This window comes from Radiomyces spectabilis (assembly GCF_025331425.1).
Source record: "Radiomyces spectabilis strain NRRL 2753 chromosome Unknown BYT42scaffold_19, whole genome shotgun sequence".
NCBI classification, from domain to species: Eukaryota; Fungi; Mucoromycota; class Mucoromycetes; order Mucorales; family Radiomycetaceae; genus Radiomyces; species Radiomyces spectabilis.
This window is the reverse complement of record NW_026251944.1, coordinates 272,676-290,062: the sequence shown is the minus strand read 5'-3', so window position 1 is coordinate 290,062 and position 17,387 is coordinate 272,676. Positions and strand designations below refer to the sequence as shown.

The 17,387-nt window shown below is 43.7% G+C and overlaps 6 protein-coding genes across 6 annotated transcripts; 3 read left to right on the top strand and 3 right to left on the bottom strand.

The window, feature by feature from the left end:
* The first annotated feature begins 977 nt into the window (after window positions 1-977).
* Window positions 978-2,934, top strand: BYT42DRAFT_590160 (uncharacterized protein). Its single transcript, XM_051570463.1, has 6 exons — window positions 978-1,190; window positions 1,259-1,299; window positions 1,391-1,518; window positions 1,604-1,670; window positions 1,732-2,527; window positions 2,596-2,934. The coding sequence occupies exons 1-6, from the start codon at window positions 1,062-1,064 to the stop codon at window positions 2,722-2,724; spliced, it is 1,290 nt and encodes a 429-aa protein (XP_051418190.1). The 5' UTR covers window positions 978-1,061; the 3' UTR covers window positions 2,725-2,934.
* Window positions 2,935-3,000: 66 nt separating this feature from the next.
* BYT42DRAFT_166641 (RNA polymerase Rpb3/Rpb11 dimerization domain-containing protein) lies at window positions 3,001-4,308 on the top strand. The gene is made up of 7 exons (XM_051562346.1): window positions 3,001-3,192; window positions 3,311-3,360; window positions 3,444-3,562; window positions 3,632-3,770; window positions 3,830-3,906; window positions 3,975-4,090; window positions 4,159-4,308. The coding sequence occupies exons 1-7, from the start codon at window positions 3,089-3,091 to the stop codon at window positions 4,217-4,219; spliced, it is 666 nt and encodes a 221-aa protein (XP_051418189.1). The 5' UTR covers window positions 3,001-3,088; the 3' UTR covers window positions 4,220-4,308.
* Window positions 4,309-4,703: 395 nt separating this feature from the next.
* BYT42DRAFT_590156 (3-beta hydroxysteroid dehydrogenase/isomerase family-domain-containing protein) lies at window positions 4,704-6,246 on the bottom strand. Its single transcript, XM_051570462.1, has 3 exons — window positions 5,679-6,246; window positions 4,974-5,555; window positions 4,704-4,904 (listed from the first exon to the last, which is right to left on the bottom strand). The coding sequence occupies exons 1-3, from the start codon at window positions 6,117-6,119 to the stop codon at window positions 4,875-4,877; spliced, it is 1,053 nt and encodes a 350-aa protein (XP_051418188.1). The 5' UTR covers window positions 6,120-6,246; the 3' UTR covers window positions 4,704-4,874.
* A 2,536-nt stretch (window positions 6,247-8,782) lies between these two features.
* Window positions 8,783-12,071, bottom strand: BYT42DRAFT_590150 (uncharacterized protein). Its single transcript, XM_051570461.1, has 5 exons — window positions 11,768-12,071; window positions 10,800-11,687; window positions 10,553-10,729; window positions 10,259-10,452; window positions 8,783-10,174 (listed from the first exon to the last, which is right to left on the bottom strand). The coding sequence occupies exons 1-5, from the start codon at window positions 11,929-11,931 to the stop codon at window positions 8,835-8,837; spliced, it is 2,763 nt and encodes a 920-aa protein (XP_051418187.1). The 5' UTR covers window positions 11,932-12,071; the 3' UTR covers window positions 8,783-8,834.
* Window positions 12,072-12,388: 317 nt separating this feature from the next.
* Window positions 12,389-14,774, bottom strand: BYT42DRAFT_523952 (kinase-like domain-containing protein). Its single transcript, XM_051565311.1, has 3 exons — window positions 13,979-14,774; window positions 13,366-13,839; window positions 12,389-13,296 (listed from the first exon to the last, which is right to left on the bottom strand). Exons 1-3 carry the CDS (start codon window positions 14,538-14,540, stop codon window positions 12,716-12,718), a joined length of 1,617 nt encoding a protein of 538 aa, XP_051418186.1. The 5' UTR covers window positions 14,541-14,774; the 3' UTR covers window positions 12,389-12,715.
* Window positions 14,775-15,469: 695 nt separating this feature from the next.
* Window positions 15,470-16,831, top strand: BYT42DRAFT_608940 (uncharacterized protein). The gene is made up of 2 exons (XM_051571210.1): window positions 15,470-15,787; window positions 15,928-16,831. The coding sequence occupies exons 1-2, from the start codon at window positions 15,607-15,609 to the stop codon at window positions 16,737-16,739; spliced, it is 993 nt and encodes a 330-aa protein (XP_051418185.1). The 5' UTR covers window positions 15,470-15,606; the 3' UTR covers window positions 16,740-16,831.
* Window positions 16,832-17,387: the final 556 nt, after the last annotated feature.

Sequence of the window (17,387 nt, the reverse complement as noted above, 5' to 3'; positions counted from 1 at the left end):
TCATCTTCAATTTTCTTTCCTAGTTTACTTTTTCTTATTCAAATTATCTTCTTGAAATAAAAACAATGCCATCTTATGGATAGCAACTTTAATACCGTAAATGGATCAAAATGATTCCCGTTTTCTTCAAAGTCTTTGATTTTATCAATGCATGAGACAAATGTGATCGCCTTGTCAGTCACAGCAACAATAGACACTAAGTAACGCAATATTTAAACGGCGTGCAGAACATGTAGAGAAGATTGGATTGTATCGATAACCGTTTGTGCAAGCAACATCAGTGAGCAATTCCTTGGTTCTTCCTGGTCTTGGTCAATGCTAAAGAGAAACGATAATGTGTACTGTATGTATTTCCTGGTTCCTGTTTTACTTTTCACGTAGTTATTAAAACGTATTTTACAGAAACCCATATATTATTCAAAAGAAGATGCCGTTTGCTTGCCTGGCATAACTGCTTCACGGTATAGCCCCACCCTGAGCTTCGAATCAACATGGACTTCTACCACTCGCGATAAATTTTTGACGGGATTCAAATTGGAAAGATTATGGCTGACTGAACTTCATACTCCCAAGTGTCCCTTTTTTTCCGTGTGTAAACATAAGATTTACCCAAGGGAACTCAAAGGTATGTTGTTATGCAAAAATGATGTTTTGAATTATTATCAAGAAGCAGCAGGAGAATGAGTTTTTCTTTAGGTAGGTGTTCAAGAATTATGACAGAAATCTTAAATAAGTACGGTCTAACTTTTCTGTCCAGGATGCCGTGCTGTATAAGTAAACAGTTCATAGTATCCACCTGTGACGACTTTCGAATATCAAAAACCGTTGGTTCTATTTGAGTACTAAATAGTAACATCAAAAGATGGGTATATGTTTTTGTTTCATGATGCTGAATGAGGGATTGCGATGAAAAAAATCACGAGCTCACAGACAATTTGCCTTTTTAGGCAATCGTACAAGTCCAACAACGTCAGCACAAGTGAGGGGCGGAATTAGGTTTTTTTTTTCTCTTTCCTTTGGTCCTTTGTGGGTTCTCCTCATTCTTTATTAAACGCATAACGATGGATAAAGTGGCACGAAAGAAACTCAATTTGGCGGTTTTACAACGGCACGATCCTGCCATAGTGGATATTCTCGATCAGTCTGCCCATGCCGTCGTCTACAAATTCTCTCCAGACAAACAAAGCTGGGTACGCGGCGAGTCCTCCAAATGCCCTCGCTCCCATTGCTCGCTTTGACTGACGTGCCATATTGTTAGGAGAGACTAGGTTACGAAGGCGTCGTGTTTGTCACCCAAAGGTAACCAAAATGAACATAACCTACATCATGGGTCGTCTACCGCTCGACCATTGGTGGCTGTTGCTAATCTCTGTCATGGTTTGTTTCCCAGGCGACGAGCACCTTATTTTGGATTGTATATATTAAATCGGCAAACCATCGAAAATTACTCTTTATTATTAAGCGACTTTGAAGAAATCAAGTTAACAGACGATTTCATTATCTATCAGACCAACGAAGGTAAAGTGTTTTATCGTTGTCGCTGAACAAAGCTTCGCCCTTTCTGTCTTATCTTTTCACCAGCTAATATTTGCTACTCAAAAAGGACAAGCGTGTGCTCTGTGGTTATTCGAAGAAAAAGATCGGGAACGAATGTTGAAAGTGATGACAAAGTAAGTAGAAGCCTGGTCGAAAACCGGTGCATACGACTGGAATCACTGATTAGGTGAATAGATTGCACGATGGAATAAAAAATATGCCATTAGAACGAGAACAGACACAAACAATACATGCAACCACAGTGGAACCATCTTCTTCTTCTACTACTGCTACTACTACTACAACTACCGCAAGTGCTCCTTCAGTTTCTGCGCCTCTAGGAAAATTGAATCTCCTGCAAATGTTGCAGCAAGCAACGGTTCAACCGTCGCCGAAGGGACCGGAAAATGCGCCTTCACAGCCGGTGCCTGCGCTATCGGCGCCGTCGCCTCCGCATAATCAAGGTGATTTGTTAAAGATTTTGCAACAAGGGATGGCGGGATCGTCTATGCCACCGATGCCACCGCCGCCGCCACCACCACCTGCCGCGATGGCGGAGCAGAATGGACATAAATTACTGGAATTACTGAAACGAACGACGATTCAACCTACGCCACCGACCGAGCCTCCATTACAATACCCTTCCTCCCCTGCCGCCCCCATGTATGGCGCACGACCTTTGGGTACCGAACTTACCAAACCCTTCCAACCGCCTTACCCTGCCCCGATGCGTGCTGGCTCGCCACGGAATCCCGCCGCACTTTTGCAGACATTGCAAGGAGGAAGTACGCCCAGTCGGTCGCCTAAACTCGATCCTGGCGCAGCCTTGATCTCGATGTTATCGCGATCCACGCCGCCCGATCACGCTCCCGCGCTCACCAGTCAAGAAGCCGTTCACTGCAGCGCCAGAGAAATGGAAACTCGGTTAGGGAAGCAACCCGCAGTGGTGTCAAAGGCCGAATTTATTCACCAATTTTTGAACATGGTCCAGGTATGGCAATCGATATCAGGAAAAAGCATGTATTCACAATCAGGCTAACATTGATTTCCGCTTCTCAGCATGATGCCTCATTTTTGGACAATCTGTATGAACACTACAAATCGTCTCAATCTTTGCCTTGCGCTCCTGATAGGTCGATGCCTGTCAATGGATACAGACATGGACCTGCTCAACCATATCCTCGGTAGATACACCGTAATGTGAACCAAAGAAAATGGATATTCTCGTTCAAAGTTTTGACAATCATTTTGTGAAGATTGCCGTGCTAATAATGAGGATAACTCCATCGACATAATAAAGCTTTAATGTTGTAGGTCCTTCTCATAATGTATGATCAAGGATAAAAAGGAAAAACGGATACAATATGGGATCGGCCCAACATAAGCATTTTTAAAAATGGTGATGGGACCGTTGGTCAAAACAATGCATGGATAAAATGAAATTTAGCGGTGTGACTGCGCTTTCCAAAAAGTGGTGGTGAAAGCTCTTGGTCAACGTACGAGGCCACAAAAAAAAAAGGCCTTAGTCTCTCTGCTCGCTTCATTACAAATCATGGATATTAGCACTTCTTACGGCACTCTCGGAGGGCCCAATATTACCATTCGAGAATTATCGAAAAAGCACATTCGATTCATTTTAAGTGATACGGATCTAAGGCAAGTGGTCCCCCGCCCCACTCCCCCTTCACAGTTCGGCAACCTTCTAAATAAACTTGTCAACCGCCTCCCTCTGTCGACGTGCCATTGACAGTGATTAACAAGTTCGTTAACATAGTGTTGCCAATTCGTTGCGAAGAGTCATGATTGCCGAAGTGCCCACAGTCGGTAAGTAGCGTAAAAACGACGATGACTTTTTTAGATCCAAAAGAAGCTTTAAAAAAGAAAAAGATGGCTCACACCCCGATTAGCTATTGACATGGTAGAAATCGAAACGAATACCACTGTGCTGGCGGATGAATTTCTGGCTCATCGTCTGGGTATGGTGCCCATCGACAGTCGCGATGTCGAGAAACTGCGTTACACTAGAGTAAGCTTGGACAGTGTGGGCCAGTAAAAGGAAACAACAGTGATTAACGGATGGAATGGAATCTTTTAGGATTGTACATGCTCACAATATTGTCCGGAATGTTCGGTGGAATTGACATTACACGTTAAATGCACCGAAGATCGTACCAAAGAAGTGACAAGCAGAGACTTGGTCTCGTCGAATCCATCGTTTGTGCCTGTTTTACAAGGTAAGAAATTTACTCGCAGCAAATGAAAAGTGGAGGGCTAAGCCGAGACGGATACATAGACAAGCATGATTCCGGTATTCTTTTGGTGAAATTACGCAAAGGACACGAATTAAAACTGAAATGTATCGCGAAAAAGGTAACTGAAATGGGCCAAACCATGTTATGTGGAAGAAGAAAAGAGTCTGATGTAAGTGGGGATGTCAGGGTGTGGCTAAGGAACATGCCAAATGGAGCCCTGTGAGCGGTGTCTCGTTCGAGTACGATCCATATAACAAATTACGGCATACCCAATACTGGTTTGAAGAAACCGAGGAGGAATGGTACGTGCTTATTTTATGTTCATTTCAAGCGGTCAATGGATTTCCTAAACCTTGGTTATGATATATAGGCCGTTGAGTAAAAATGCCAGCGAGGAAGAAGCGCCAGATCCAAATGCACGTAAGTATTGAATATCTTGTTGATGGGGATATCGGGACAATTGAATTTACGGATGATGGTTTTTATTTCCAGCATTCGATTACAACGCCAAGCCTGATCGTTTTTATTTTGAAGCCGAGGTAAAAGAGATCCATGCGAAAGTATGTAGAATGCTTTACTGATGTATTTTTGATTTCAATGTAGACGGTGGGTTCATTAGCTCCGGAAGAAGTGGTGACAATGGCGCTGAAAACCTTGGTGGATAAGTTGGCATATGTGCAAATGCAGATTCAAGAAGAAGTCGATACAAAGGAAATGGACACGGGAAGTGGTTGGAACAATTACTAAATGTGAATATACTTCTCCCTTAACCTCCACCGCCCCAAAAATAAGAAAAAGAAGAAAAGGACGTACCGATGATCATCCCAACTAAACTAAAAACCCTACTACTCAATTTTACGTTTACATTTACCACCAAAAGGAAAAAAAGATAAAGAACAAGTTTTGATTCCATTCTTGTTGAACCATTGAGCCCATCGCTCTTTGGTCTTGATTGTGCAAAATCGGGAACAAAGGGTTTATTAAATTACTACGTAAGCGATTTTAGGAGACCTGGGTTGAACGGTATGGAGCTGGGATTTTTTTTTTTCTACTTTATGGATAACTGTAAGAGGAGAGCTTTTTCCGCTATTTGGCGGCATGTTGAGCTTTGTAATACTGAAGAAAGGAGCAATTGATTAGATCTATAATGGTGCAAGCCAACGGATGAAATCGTCAGTCACTTACCTCGATGCTAAGTTTAATGCCTTCTTCAAGACCGACTTGGGGTTCATAGCCGAGCAATTGTTTGGCCTTGCTAATGTTAAAGTAGCGGGAGCTCATGGCTTGCTTGATGCGGGCGCGGGTCAAACCTTCTTTGAGTTGGCTTCGATCCCAGAATAGTTCCTTGATGCTAAAGATGGTTTCGCCGATTAAAGCAATGATCATGCTTGCATTGTAGGACAAGACGATCTTTTTCGAATTCGGCATATGGCACCCATACTCGGCCCACACCTTGGAAGCAAAGTCCCAGAACGGCACAGGGGTTCCGTTGGTCAAATTAAACGCTTGACCGGCCACAGGCGATTCCGTATCCACCAATTTCTCGGCCGCCAACACGTGAGCGTACGCGACATTGCCCACATATGTGAAATCCATCAACGACGTATTATCGCCAATCTGGAATCGATGCTGACCTCGTTGACACACTTCAATCATGCCCGGAATCAACTGACGATCGCCAGGACCGAAAATAGCCGAAGGCCGGATAGTGCACGTTCTCAATGTCATCTTGTCATTGGCAGCCAACACGATCTTCTCGCATTCCATCTACAGAAAAAACCCCCAAAAACGTACCATAAGTTCCTCATTCCTTACTTTGACGCTTCATCATCCTGCAAGCTTGTATGTCTGGATGCTTGTCATTACGGAGCTTCATCAGATGAAACTTACTTTGGACTCGGTGTACACGTCAATGGGAACGGGTGGGTAAGGTGTGTGTTCGTCAACATTGACCATGGGTTCCCCGGTAGAGATAACACTCCCTGAACTGGTAACGACAAGAATTTGAACGCCCATCTTCTTGCAAGCATTCATAATGTTTTGTGTGCCGTCGACATTGATGGAAAAGTACAAGTCCCGAGGAGGATTGCTCGAATTGACGTGCGGTGGCGACGCGGTGTGAATGACAGCAGTGATGCCTTGAAGCGCGGTACATACATCATCCATATTACGCAAGTCACCCGCAAAGTATTTTACATCCGGTTCAGGTTCAGTAGGAATCACCATGTCAAACACAGCAATACTCGACCCATCGTTGCGAAGACGAATCTGTTCCTGAACGTGACGACCCAAGAACCCGTTGCCACCAATAACTAGGTACGAATGTGGCATCCTGTCTCTCTGTGTGTATATGAAAAGAGTATGTGCACGTGTGCAAAAGGGGGTGTGTGTGTGTGTGTGACTAAGACTAAGTCAAGCAGGAATACAAGGGTGCCAAAAGTCTTATCGGGCAGCTTCTCCGGCGGGCGAGTCCCAATTTCCTCACTTTGGTTCTCGTCACTGCTTCTCTTCCGAATTCATGGTCCGCTATTTCCCTTTTTAGGCGTTCTTAGCACCTCTGTCTGTATGTAACGCCTTTCATCGTAACGCTAAAAAAAACATCAAAAGAGAAAAAGGTTGAACTCTATCATCCTGAGAATAGTCATACTAAAGATACCAGACGTTGTTTTGTGTAATGAAAGGTTGGAATTAATGCCATCAACCTTGTGGACTCACTTGTCAGCACCGTATATGTCAGTGTTTATTTGAATTATCAGGATCATCATCTATTATATCTCTCTCTATATTACCATATATCCGCCTAGATGGAAATAAAACACACTTTTTGACATATAATCCCCATAAGAAGAAGCAACCGAAAGACAGTGAATGAAACAAAAGACGGCAAGCAAGGCCCGGGAAGGGAAACTTTCAATATCGTAACCGTAGCCTCAAAAAACGCGGAGCTGTGCATGAGGAAATTCTATCAGATACCAATGGACATTTTCTTCTTGGATTTATCATCATTGACCTTTTTTGGGAGGTTGAGATCTCCAAGTCAGGTAAAGAAGTGGGCCATTAAAGAAACCAGGGCGTCAAACCGTACATCTGGGACAGAAGTAGAAACTTTGGCGTTTGGATTGTGGCTGGTGACAATATCGGGAATAAAAGTCAAAGATCGACCATTCATGCACACAAGTTTGATGTCTCCATATCTTGACAAAGAGCTTTCGGAAAAAAAGAAGAACGGTGCTCAACGTGAATCGGAATCGGGATAAGTAAGAATAAACTTCGAAAGGTAGTGAGAGATGACTGGAAAGCTTTGACATATTCATCTTGGAATCAGGGCAGCTATCGACGCCCAGGATTTTTTTTATCGAAAGCATTGGGGATTTGAGGATGCGTGTCACTTTTTCTTGCAAGGCCGGCCCCTAACGCACTGTAGGCAGTCAGGGCGACGAAACAAGCGGGTGATCCATGACTGCTGGAATGTTTGATGCAAATGCAACCGTGACGGTATGAAACGAGCATGGTGCAGGAGAAATGGGTATTCCGAAGAACCTTACGGAATTGTGTCCGTTGTCGCTCTGGCTGGAAGGCAATCACATTTGTTTCATGTACTGACAATTATACGACTTTAAAGAAAATGGAAATCATTTGATCATTTTATGGTATCAAAATTGCTATCCAAAAGATGGCATTTTTTATTAGAGAAGAATTTCAATGTGAAAAAAGTAACTACGGAAGAAATTGAAAATGAAGAAAAAAAAAAGCTATTGTATTATTGGCATTCAGCTATTAGTTGTGACGGGTGACCTCCAACCAACAACTTGGCTGGGCAAGTTGTTGTAAACTTGTTCCCCTACCCCACCCCCGGTCCAACTTATAGCTATGCTATGGGCTCGGGAGCCGGCTCGTCCGGTCGGAAGTCTACAAAATGTCAGCACCACTGCCCTACAAAATGTTAGTGTAACCAAAACTGCCCTACAAAACGGTTAGGACAACCAAAACTTGCTGAAACGCTAATCAGCCGGCAGCAAGTCGTCGCGGGAAGGCAGAGCAGAGCAGCTTGAAGCCTACAAAATGTTAGTACTCTCGGGAGGTCTGTCGGCAGTGATGGTCATCAAAGGGTGCGTTTGGGGAGAGAAAAGGAAAAAAAAAGGGAAACGAAAAGAGGAGGAAGAAGAAAAATTCTATGCCGCAGCCCTCTTTTATGCCTTTTTTTTGTCAATGCATTGAATGGTTGAAAGGCAGCCATCGAATGAAAAGTCGAAAAAGACTAACTTTGCGAGATTTAGATGTAGAGAGACGTGCCGAATTTGTATCGATCCGTAAAATTAATTCATTGGGTATCCCGGCAACAATGGGGAAGAAACAGAAAGGTTTCTCACTATGAAAAGTTTCACACACGTCTTCAAGAAAAAGACAAGAGGACCATGCATTAAAAGAAGTCCAAGCGGAATTTTTTGACGATTTCAAGTCCGAAAGGCATCGAACAAGATGGAAGTGGTGCACGGATCCGGTTTACATGATCCTGTCCCAAGGTACGGCATTCGTTACTTTTGTTCAGAATTTGATCCATCCAAAACCGCCTTTTCAAGACGAATCCGTACAATTTTGAAGCATCTCTGTAGAGGCGCACCGAGCCGAGTTACGGTTTTCCCCTGGTTTTTTTTTATGCCAAGCATTAGATTACGGCTAATACGCTAATAGTGATAAATATATTTATGAAGAAAACAATGATTGATAATTTTTGACGCAATGATAGGAACTAGGGATTTCAAATGAGCATGGTTCAGGAATCATCAAGTTCCAACAGATTATTGAAAACAGCTGCCAGTATCCATAGTCCGCTGTCCATGAACAAAGCCGGAAACCGCTGTATCAAGGTCTGAAATCCGATAATGTGGATTTCGTCCCGAACTTGACAATCTATAAAAGCTATGTTTTGATCTATTTTAATCGACACATTTTCTTGCGTTTGCTAGAGTAACAAAGAGGATCATTGGTTGTTCTGCTGGTAGCCGTTGCAGTTTTTTTTTATTCTTATAAATGTGTAGACGAATTCTATGATACATGAATCTGGATTTCTCCGGAAGGACGCTGCGTCGGAGGCGAGCTGTCGGAGGAGGGGGACGTAGCTTTGAGTTGCTGTAATGCATAGTGCATACTTTCTAGTTGGAGCTTGATACACTGTTTCAAGTCCCACCTTTTGAGGGTGGGATCGCGAGGTAGATACAAAGTATTGTCCAGTTCGCGCACCAGAGCTGGATGGTCATAAGTGTCAATGGCCGATTTCGCATCGTTTGGTAATACGGTCAAGTCGTGTTCGTCCACTTCTTTCAATAACTGCTCGTCCGTACACAAGGTACTGGTGGGGCTTGCACGCACGCTTTTGTTTGTACTGCTGCTTCCGCTCATTTCTCGCAGACGCGAGGCCGCAGTCACCTCTTCAGGTTCCACCACCACCGGTTTTCGACTGCTTGGATCGTCGGCCACACTGGACTGGGCAAAAATTTGCGACGCGTACCGTCCGTGAGCCCACCAAGCCTTTAAATAGGTGAACTTCCATATCTCGTCAATTGACGCGAGCCATCGTGAACGAGGAATAGGTCGATGGAATTTTTTGGTCGCGGACGCTCCATCCGCCATCGCAGGATCATTGCTCGTTGCCGTGGTGAATTTGCCTACGTATGGATGTTTAGCCCGGCGGGCAAACAGGCGAACAAATTTCACTTTGGTCCAAATGGTAAAGATTATCAAAGGCAGAATCGCCGTTGCCGCTGACAGCACCCCTTTGAGGTAGAACAAGCCCACCATTGTCAATTGAAATATAAGCAGTCCATCCGACGTGTACCGTGCCATGCGTTGATAGTGCCGTGACCCGCCGGATTCGTACCGACGCACGTAGCAATAGGCAAACTGATGTCGGTAACAAGCCAAAGCTAGTGTGTAATAGAATAAGGCGAAAATAAGGATAAGAGGTTGAATGACCGAGTACGTAACAGTGATGACCAGCACGAGGATGTGATTAGGGTAATAGTAATAGTAAGGAAACGACCACGGCGATGTGAATCGCTTGAGAATGCGCGGGGTTCGTGAAATCCACGGTACGGTAAGGATAAGATGACCAAAAATTTGAGATCCAAGTTGAATCAGTTCCATGGCGTGGGTGGCGGAATTGAACAGGATGTAGTTAAGGAAGAAATTGGCTCCCTGCGGCAGCGAATTAGCGAGCAACTGAATCAGCTTGCCTGGCTCATATAATACATCCAACATCGTTGACAGAAATGTCGTGCCCAAAAGGAATACAATCAACACATTGAAAATAGCGAAATGATAATATCTTCCAAGCACGCAATCTTCCAATTCCGAGTAGGACACGAAATCTTGCTGCTTTGATATTTCTGTTAAACATTCATACCCACAACGACGAAATCAGTTTGCCACGGTATTTTCACAATTTAAATGCGGGTTCCAACGACATTTACCGAGCAAGATCCATGGCAATAAACTCATAAACAAGGTGACGAGCAAGGCGGGAAGGATATTCTGAATAAAGCTGCGCACGACAATGGATGTATCGAGGAAATATCGAAGAAATCCGAAATGTTGCGACAGAGAATCAATCGACGTTAAACCGAGAATGAACGAAATCGGGAACAGCCAGAAAATGGTGAGCGTCCTAAAGAAGTAAAAAGAATTAGAGATTTTGCATTGGCGAATCCAACTTTGCATTGCGTGAAGAAAAACAGGACTCCTATTTTTTTGAGCTGAGGACTTACCAGACGGCAATGAATACAACGCATTGGCGCAATTTGCCCATCATCTTGTCCCGACGTCCTCTTCGTAACAGACTTGGCCATAAAAGATCCCTGGGTTCCGGCGCCATACGGGTCTCCATGACACCAGGTTTCCAGGACGTGACAATCTGGGCACAAATTTGCGCCGAATGTGGTGATCTGGAGAAATTAAAAAAAAAATGAATGAGCCTCTCCTATTTTGCGGCCCATTTGGGGTCAAAATACTTGCGCAAAGGTTGCGAATGCAGTGCCGGTGGGCATGTAATATTCGGGTGACTCATTCACATTGCGAAGGCGTTTAATCTCACTATCAAGTTCTTCCAATTGGTCCATCAACTCCTGCATGGCTTCCAAAGAGATGCCTCGTTTCTGCGCTTTTAGCGGTAATTCCGTCCATTGGTCCTCATCGAAAAGAACCGATGCTGGTTTATCTTCTTGAATGATGATGCGAGCCAGGGCAATAAGCTGGAATTCTAATTGATCGAGCCATTTTTCTCGCCGCACAAAAGCTCGTTCCAATGCTTTGCATGCGGTACGACTGACCAGTGTAATGGATTCAATGGACCCGATTTGCGCACTGGAGAAATGGTAGCGTAGTGAAGCTTCGTTCCGAAGGTGATTGGGTACATTGGATATCAGGATGGACCGCGCATGAATCAAGTGACTAGGACCTGTGACCTGCAGTAACTGCAAGTGATGCCAGTGGTTCACAAACAGCAGCCACAGCCAGGTGAGACTGACGGAGAAAATGAAAAGTACATGGACCCACAGGATGGGATTATGATCGGGTATGTTGGCAATGGACAGCGAGTACAAGGTCGAGTTACTTCGAAATTGGTCGACGTGGTGATCGTCGAGGGTGGCATTCGGCAGGGCGGTATGAGTCATATCCCATTCGCTTCGTTGATCCCAGGGTGACGCCGTCCAGTGAATGGAAAGCAACACAGGACAGACGATCAAGGCTTGCAATACGAGAAAATGGACGGCCATGCGTAGAAAACGAAGGTACATGGTAGCGTCCAGTCCGACTCGTTGGATGTAGTACGGTTCGTCCAACCAAAACGTTGCTTTCAACCATGCAAAAGGTGTTTTCGATAATGGAGGAGGGGCTGTATTGCTAGACAACAAACAATGAATTCTTATCAACAACGCATGATACCATGATGCACAACTAGTAGGATGCGGAAGATGGCTTACGTGAGCAATCGAGTACGAGGCGAGAAAAGGCATTGCATGGAGTCTAGCCTTCGACAGCCTTCGAATGCAATGACGCATACAGCGCTGATGGTGCAAGATATGCCAAAGGTGGTGGAAAGACCGAGAAGTGTAGGAACGTAATAAGCCGTTTCTATCGTAGCCATACTAAATCATTGGAATTCGTTAGACAACAGGTAAGAAAAAACAATGCCAAGTGTCAGTGGAAACAAGGCTAAAAAGGAGGAGGATAGAAAAAAACCAATAAAAAAAGACCAAGGCCAACCTTGAATTATTGTCTCTTTTTTTTTTCTCCATGTCCAAAAGGAATTGTTCATCGGTCGAAAAAAAACAAGGAGGTGATCTAGGGGATCGGGTCAACTCACAGGGAGGAGCGAAGCAGAGATAAATAGTGGTGTTGCCTCTCTCTCTCTCTCTCATACCTTGTGAGTCTTTCTAGTTTTATGCCTCAGCGTGTCACTTCAGCGTACTACTTGAATACTAAAAAAGGCCCTCTTTCATGAGGATGCATTGACGTTTGGATTACAAAAAAAAACCATATTAATTCCTGGTTTTCCTAATTTGGCAATTTGAATCCCAAAAAGTTCGTTTTCAAAGCGGTGGTTTCTAGTTGAGCAGGAGGGGGGAGTTTTATCTTTTTTTATTTTTCATGATCTTGATGTTATCAAAACAGTATGTACAGAACAACAATGGAAGCTTGCTAATTTTTTGGGGGAATTCATTTTGCGTGGCTTTCTTTCAATTTTTTTTCCACTGAATGTGCAGCGACGTTTTCCTTTTTCATGCTATTTTTTCTCCTGTTTTCTTACTTTTTTGACCATGTGGTTGGTTTTTCTATTTTTTTCTTGGAAAAGCCCAAATATGTAAAAAAAAAAAAAATCCCAAAGGAATGATAAGTTACATCACGAAGGAAATATATGCTGTTGTTTTCTAAATGAAGATGGGTTTCGCACCGGCATTTGCGTTGGAAGAAGAAAAAGGTGGAGGATGAGCAGCAGCAGCCGCGGCCGGTGGTGGCGGAGGTAGTGGAGGTGGAGAAGGAGCCCTTTGAGCATGTTGACGTTTTTTACTTGCTTTTTCTGCGACGACACCTGGGGGTTCAGGTGTCATGAGGACCAAATTACCACGTTGATGGATGGGTGTTTCAGATACGTGATGGACGTGCTGAGTCCCGGCTTCATTCAGATCACACACATCAATGTGTCGCACAAAGTCATCGGTCATGATTTGTTTGAGTGTGTAACGACGACTAGGCTCGAGTTCCAAAATACCGGTCATGACAGATCGAGCTTCACGAGGAAGTAATTTCAGGAGACGGAATTTTTGCTGGTTATGATTGGTGGCAAACGCACGAAACGACGGATCTGAATGACGTGGTAACCGCCATGGAAACCGTCGAATGGTCATGCAAATGAAAATAATCCCGCATGACCATACATCCGACAATCGAGGGTCGTATTTGGCTTGGGTATACTGTTCAGGTGCAATGTAAGGGTCGGAACCATAAATACCTGAGATAAGGAAAGAAAGCGTGATCAATACAATGACAGTTGGAACTACACGGAAATGTCATAAATTACCTTTGGTGAGCGTGATGGTGTTTTCGTAAGGATATTTGAAAACGGAGGAACAACCAAAATCGATAATTTTAAGAATGCCCATATGATCGAGGACCAAGTTATCGAGCTTGAGGTCGCGGTGGGCAATACCGATACCGTGGAGATAATCGACGCCGTTGAGGAGTTGACGCCAACAGCAAGCGATTTCTTCGCGCGACATCATGCCGCTCATAACAATATTGAATAAATCGTTGGGGGCATACTCCATGATTTCGTAGAAATTGGCTCCATCCTGGATAAGATCCAAGGTTTCGATCACATTGATATGATGCAATGTCGATCCGATGCAGAATTCCGCCGTCACCTTTTTGATGTAATCTTTCTCACTCTCGCACGCCAGCCTCTTTCGAAATTGTTTGACTGCGAATGTCTTTTGATCCGCGGTGCGGCGAATCAGCCTCACCGAACCCCCGGCACCTTTGCCAATATAACGACCTACATTAATGCAGAGCAAAAAAGACGCAGCCAAAAAAGAAAAACAATATAAGATTTCATGCATTCTTCCTTTCCTGGCAAATATGCCTCAAAAAGCCTCAAAAAAAAGAGTCATCCCAAAAAAAAGCCCTCTCCTTACCCCATTTGCCATACCGCCCCTCGATATCTTGGCGAAACTGGTTGGCAAACGTATCGGACTTGGAATCGGCGAGCATGGCCATGTACGATTCTGCGCGAAAGAAGCGACGAAGATCAGACCAGCCTGGCCATGCATCTTTGTGCGGACGGGAATGATGAGGATGGTCTTGTGGATGATGAAAATGGGTCTGATGGAATAATTGGTTGTATTGGGGTTTCTTAAAAACGAATTGCGGTGGGGTGTATGGGTGGATGATGGATGTTCGAGGACTGGGAAGCACAAACGACGAAGGTGGGGTATCGTTACACGGTAAGGAGGAAGAAGAAGACGAAGCCGAAGAGGAAGACACCGGTGTGAGAGGTTTCGACCGCCGTACGGATCTCGAAGCGGCTTTCTGAAGTCGTTTTGTCAGTTCATGAATATCTACGGCGGGAATATCATGCGAGTGCAAATGACGATGACTCGCTGTGGCATGGCTCACAATGGCCGGGGTGATGGTCGGACTGGAAGGCATCGATCGTTCAGGTGTAATCAAGCCGTGGGGTATAATAATTTGAGGCATCAAAGGAAAAAAGAAGACGCTTCTTACAGAAAAAAAAATGAATAAAAAGTAGAATACAAGTGCAAGAAAATGAAAAAGAATAGAAAAAAAAAAGAAAGCGATAATCCGCCGATATTATTTATAAGGAAAACAAGCCAAAAAAAAAAATGTAGAAAAAAAGGATGATGAGCGAATAAATATCAAAGAGAAAAGGAGAAAAGAAATAGGGTTGCGATATTTTATATATACTTAAAGATGAAACAATGGAATCAGTTGAAACTTATTTTTTTTTCTTGTAATGCGACTCTTTCACGCTGCGCAAAAAAAAAGTGTAAAAAAATGGAACTTTATGTCACCGGAACTGAGGCGACGCAAGTAACCAGCATGAATTCATTCAGTTTTGTTGGGTGTACAAAGTGAGAAGAAAAGGAAACAAGTCAAGTCAATCTTTAATCGATGAGTGTGTGTGTGTATGTGTGTGTGTGTGTGTGTGTAATGTGAAAAAAAACACACACACGCACAAAAGAGACAGTATCTATAGGCGGAAAAGTGAACGTTTCCATTGCGCTCAACTGCGTCACACACTGCTTCTTTTTCTGGTTTAATTAAAACAAATGGGAAAGGAAGACACTTACGGCTTAAACGGGTTATTGACAAGCACAGCTTTTTTTCTTTGTTTCACCTACCTTTTCTGGTTGTCGATGGAATTTGTTGCCATGTCGATGGAAATGACGAGAGAACAGCGTAACGGGGTTGGGGGGTTGGGTGGAAACGAGAAGAAAAAAAAAGTTACGACTTTCAAGGGGGCCACCTGAACCAAGCCAAAGGGGGACCTGGGATAAAAAAGAGATCACTCAAATGCCGCGATAGGAAGAACAAGGGGGTGCCAATGGCAAAAAAATAGAGGACCAAAAAAAAAGGCCAAAAGAAAGTAAACTTTTACTTTACTTCTTCTTTTTGCTTCTTCTCTCCCTTTAGTGGTTCCCAAAACTTTGTTATACCTTTATTTTTTCAGGGCATCGCCTTTTTTCTCACTGTATTCTATTTTTTCTTTATTGTGATTATTGTTTTTATTATTCTTGTCCTGATGTTCCACAAGACGGTTTCAATTGAACTACTTGAACCGGTGGTATATTTGCGTGACGCCAAGGACCGAAGAAGTGTAAATTTGTTGCACGGTCACATCAAGTTATACTTACGACACCCTCTCACTGTCCAAGCCATCACTCTCCGATTCGTTGGTTCTTCTAAAACCATCTGGCCAGAAGGTAAATCCGTCATAAGAGAGAAAAAAAAAACACACCATCCTCAAAAAAAAGAGAGAAATCTCAAAACAAAACGAAAACATACATGATGGATGAATGAATCAATGAAAGGAATTTACGTTCCAGTTCTACTACTTACTAAGACGATGAACAATACGACAAGCATACGTTGGTGGACTCGGTGATTCCCATTTACTGCGCACCGACGGTACTGCAGAAAGGCAAGACGGTATTCCCTTTTGAGATCCTGCTCTCCAACACGCTGTCGGAAACGATTGAGTGTGAACTCGGCCGCGTTCACTATAAACTGCAATGTCAGGTGCATGTGAAACGGTGGTTCAACAAAATTTTAAAGACGCAGCATCCCGTCATATTAGTGAGGGCGCCTAATGCTGATGCACCTCGTTCGTTTATGCATACGACATTCATTCAGGGCTCGCCATTCTTGACGACTATTGAAACACTCCATCTGACCCCTGGATTGTCTCTAGCCCTGTCGTTTTCATTCGCCCGTTCCGCTGTCATCCACAGTATTGTAGTGAAACTCATCGAACGGCAAAAATTCCGCGCGCCATCCAAACATACCACCCGTCTGCTACATCATGAAATTACATTAGCGCCAAACCATAACCTTGCCGCCGAACCCTGTTCAGGCTCGGAAAACACATTTCGATACAGCTACAAAGTACCCAATTTGGTCCATCCGTCCGCCATGCACCCACTCATTCGTATACGTCATTGGGTCCAGGTCACACTTATTTTAAATCTGAAGGATCCCCATGGCCAAGCTTTTCAGGAAGAATTAATGATTGAAACCCCCGTGTCGGTTCTATTGCGTTCCATCGACGATTACATCACTCTTCCCGAATACAAACAAACATCAACATCCGTATTACCCGTCTTGTCCAAACGATCGCCACCCCCATCTTATGAAGGCCTTCTCTCCTCCATCTGAACACCCTAAACTGGCTCGCTCTCAACCTGATTATATTTGATGATAAAATCTGATCGTCCTCTGTAAGATATAATAATAAAAAAAGAAAAAACATGTCAAAAAAAGCTGGATTGTGATGGGTATATGTGGACATGCCAAATAGTGCAGCTCACAGGGCGTTGTTGCCTGTCATCATGCAGTGTTGCCGAACCCGCCTGTTGCCGAAACTCCATTCTTCAGGGCACCTTGCCGATCTGATACAGTACCTTTCAGAATTTTTTTTTCACGGATCATCTCCCATTTTCCTTTCAGTGATGGATGGTAGCTTATGAGGTAAATAATGTGATTTTTTCTTGCCAAATGCAAAAACACCTCAACCTGTTTGCAAGGAGATAGGGATGTACCTGCGGAAAGAATTTCAAAGAAAAAATAGGAGTCCACGAATCGCTGTTGGTCAATAACAAGCGGTAGTTTGATCATCCAACTACTTCTCTCTATCTATCAGAATGTATATTTGATTGGAAGAGCTTTACGACGCAGAAACATGAATAACACATTGGTTACTGCAATGACTAATAACTAATATGATATCGTCAATCACGCAAGTAGAATCGCATCTAGCGACTTTTAAAAAGGAACATATGATTCAATGTTGAGCTGGACGTCACT

What these genes read in the sequence shown, in the direction of transcription:
- BYT42DRAFT_608940 (XM_051571210.1), top strand. Translation starts at nt 15,607, where the DNA reads ATGTTCCACAAGACGGTTTCAATTGAACTACTTGAACCGGTGGTATAT. An exon ending in TAAAACCATCTGGCCAGAAG is followed by an intron (nt 15,788 to 15,927) that starts GTAAATCCGTCA and finishes CTACTTACTAAG; the next exon opens with ACGATGAACAATACGACAAG.
- BYT42DRAFT_590160 (XM_051570463.1), top strand. Translation starts at nt 1,062, where the DNA reads ATGGATAAAGTGGCACGAAAGAAACTCAATTTGGCGGTTTTACAACGG. An exon ending in CTCCAGACAAACAAAGCTGG is followed by an intron (nt 1,191 to 1,258) that starts GTACGCGGCGAG and finishes CCATATTGTTAG; the next exon opens with GAGAGACTAGGTTACGAAGG. An exon ending in GTCGTGTTTGTCACCCAAAG is followed by an intron (nt 1,300 to 1,390) that starts GTAACCAAAATG and finishes TTTGTTTCCCAG; the next exon opens with GCGACGAGCACCTTATTTTG.
- BYT42DRAFT_166641 (XM_051562346.1), top strand. Translation starts at nt 3,089, where the DNA reads ATGGATATTAGCACTTCTTACGGCACTCTCGGAGGGCCCAATATTACC. An exon ending in TGCCGAAGTGCCCACAGTCG is followed by an intron (nt 3,361 to 3,443) that starts GTAAGTAGCGTA and finishes CACCCCGATTAG; the next exon opens with CTATTGACATGGTAGAAATC. An exon ending in GTTTGTGCCTGTTTTACAAG is followed by an intron (nt 3,771 to 3,829) that starts GTAAGAAATTTA and finishes ACGGATACATAG; the next exon opens with ACAAGCATGATTCCGGTATT.
- BYT42DRAFT_523952 (XM_051565311.1), bottom strand. Translation starts at nt 14,540, where the DNA reads ATGCCTCAAATTATTATACCCCACGGCTTGATTACACCTGAACGATCG. An exon ending in GGGGCGGTATGGCAAATGGG is followed by an intron (nt 13,840 to 13,978) that starts GTAAGGAGAGGG and finishes GCATTAATGTAG; the next exon opens with GTCGTTATATTGGCAAAGGT. An exon ending in CACCATCACGCTCACCAAAG is followed by an intron (nt 13,297 to 13,365) that starts GTAATTTATGAC and finishes TCCTTATCTCAG; the next exon opens with GTATTTATGGTTCCGACCCT.
- BYT42DRAFT_590150 (XM_051570461.1), bottom strand. Translation starts at nt 11,931, where the DNA reads ATGGCTACGATAGAAACGGCTTATTACGTTCCTACACTTCTCGGTCTT. An exon ending in CCTCGTACTCGATTGCTCAC is followed by an intron (nt 11,688 to 11,767) that starts GTAAGCCATCTT and finishes TTTGTTGTCTAG; the next exon opens with CAATACAGCCCCTCCTCCAT. An exon ending in ACTGCATTCGCAACCTTTGC is followed by an intron (nt 10,730 to 10,799) that starts GCAAGTATTTTG and finishes TAATTTCTCCAG; the next exon opens with ATCACCACATTCGGCGCAAA.
- BYT42DRAFT_590156 (XM_051570462.1), bottom strand. Translation starts at nt 6,119, where the DNA reads ATGCCACATTCGTACCTAGTTATTGGTGGCAACGGGTTCTTGGGTCGT. An exon ending in ACGTGTACACCGAGTCCAAA is followed by an intron (nt 5,556 to 5,678) that starts GTAAGTTTCATC and finishes TTTTTTCTGTAG; the next exon opens with ATGGAATGCGAGAAGATCGT. An exon ending in GCATTAAACTTAGCATCGAG is followed by an intron (nt 4,905 to 4,973) that starts GTAAGTGACTGA and finishes TCCTTTCTTCAG; the next exon opens with TATTACAAAGCTCAACATGC.